The 1,053-nt window shown below is 35.0% G+C and overlaps 1 protein-coding gene across 1 annotated transcript in view; it reads right to left on the reverse strand.

Annotated features, from left to right (window-relative positions):
* Positions 1 to 1,053, reverse strand: part of LOC103466843 (uncharacterized) — a 4,954-nt gene that overhangs the window by 2,209 nt on the left and 1,692 nt on the right. Inside the window, exon 2 of the mRNA XM_008412719.2 lies at positions 347 to 454. Within this exon, the coding sequence (XP_008410941.1) occupies positions 347 to 454 (108 nt within the window). The remainder of the gene's footprint in view (positions 1 to 346; positions 455 to 1,053) is intronic.

Genomic DNA, 1,053 nt, shown 5'->3' on the forward strand with positions numbered 1-1,053 from the left:
TGCTAACACATCGATTTAACGTTAGCGTGCTAACACATTGATGTTTTGCATCTGCAGTTTTATACTCACCAGTAAATTCAAGCACTGAGAACTTAAGCAGCAAAAATGGTTGAAGAAGAAATGGGACCTCTAGGTCACCATGGAAACCCACTCCCCCAACACCACCTGTTGAGCAGAACTCCTGCTCTACATGCTAGCAGCTAAGCTATAAATCTGGGACTACTTGGTGGAGCTGCTCCAGCAGAAAGACAGGACCTGGCAGGTGGTCATAATGTTCTGCTGGACTGATTTATTGTTCTCTTATTGCCGTTCACCAATAGAAGCATCATGCTGTGGGCCAACTCACCCACGTTTCCCACCACAGCGATGAGGTTGTCCTTGCTGCTGGGAGAGACGAAGGAACCGAGTCTCTCCAATCGGCCGCCGTCTCTGGAGATCACCGCCGCCTTGAACCCTGAAACGACCCGACGCAGCAGCTGAACCTGAAATCTGTCTGTGGCTCTTAGCGGGAAGAACCGCGTCACGGGGGGAGATGATTAAACTCAGTTAATGACTTTATGATGTCGGTTTGACTGAAGATGTGAGATTATAGAATATAATGTGGGATGTTTCCGGTTCCGGTTCGGTTTTTTTTAAATCGCTTAAAAACAAAAGATTATAAATAGTTCAGCCAGAAAAACTCATAAAAACTAAAATACACGATGCGCGAAACTGCGCTGAATAACCAAATATAATAATAATAATAATAATAATAATAATAATAATAATAATAATCATAATAATCATAATAATAATGATAATAATAATAATAATAATAATAATAATAATAATAATAATGACGATGATGATTATAATAATAATAACAATAACTACAACAACAACAACAATAATAATAATAATAATAATAATAATAATAATAATAATAATAATAATAATGACGATGATGATGATAATAATAATAACAATAACTACAACAACAACAACAACAACAACAACAACAACAATAATAATAATAATAATAATAATAATAATAATAATAATAATAATAATAAT

This window comes from Poecilia reticulata, linkage group LG6 (genome assembly GCF_000633615.1).
Source record: "Poecilia reticulata strain Guanapo linkage group LG6, Guppy_female_1.0+MT, whole genome shotgun sequence".
In the NCBI taxonomy this organism is placed as follows: Eukaryota; Metazoa; Chordata; class Actinopteri; order Cyprinodontiformes; family Poeciliidae; genus Poecilia; species Poecilia reticulata.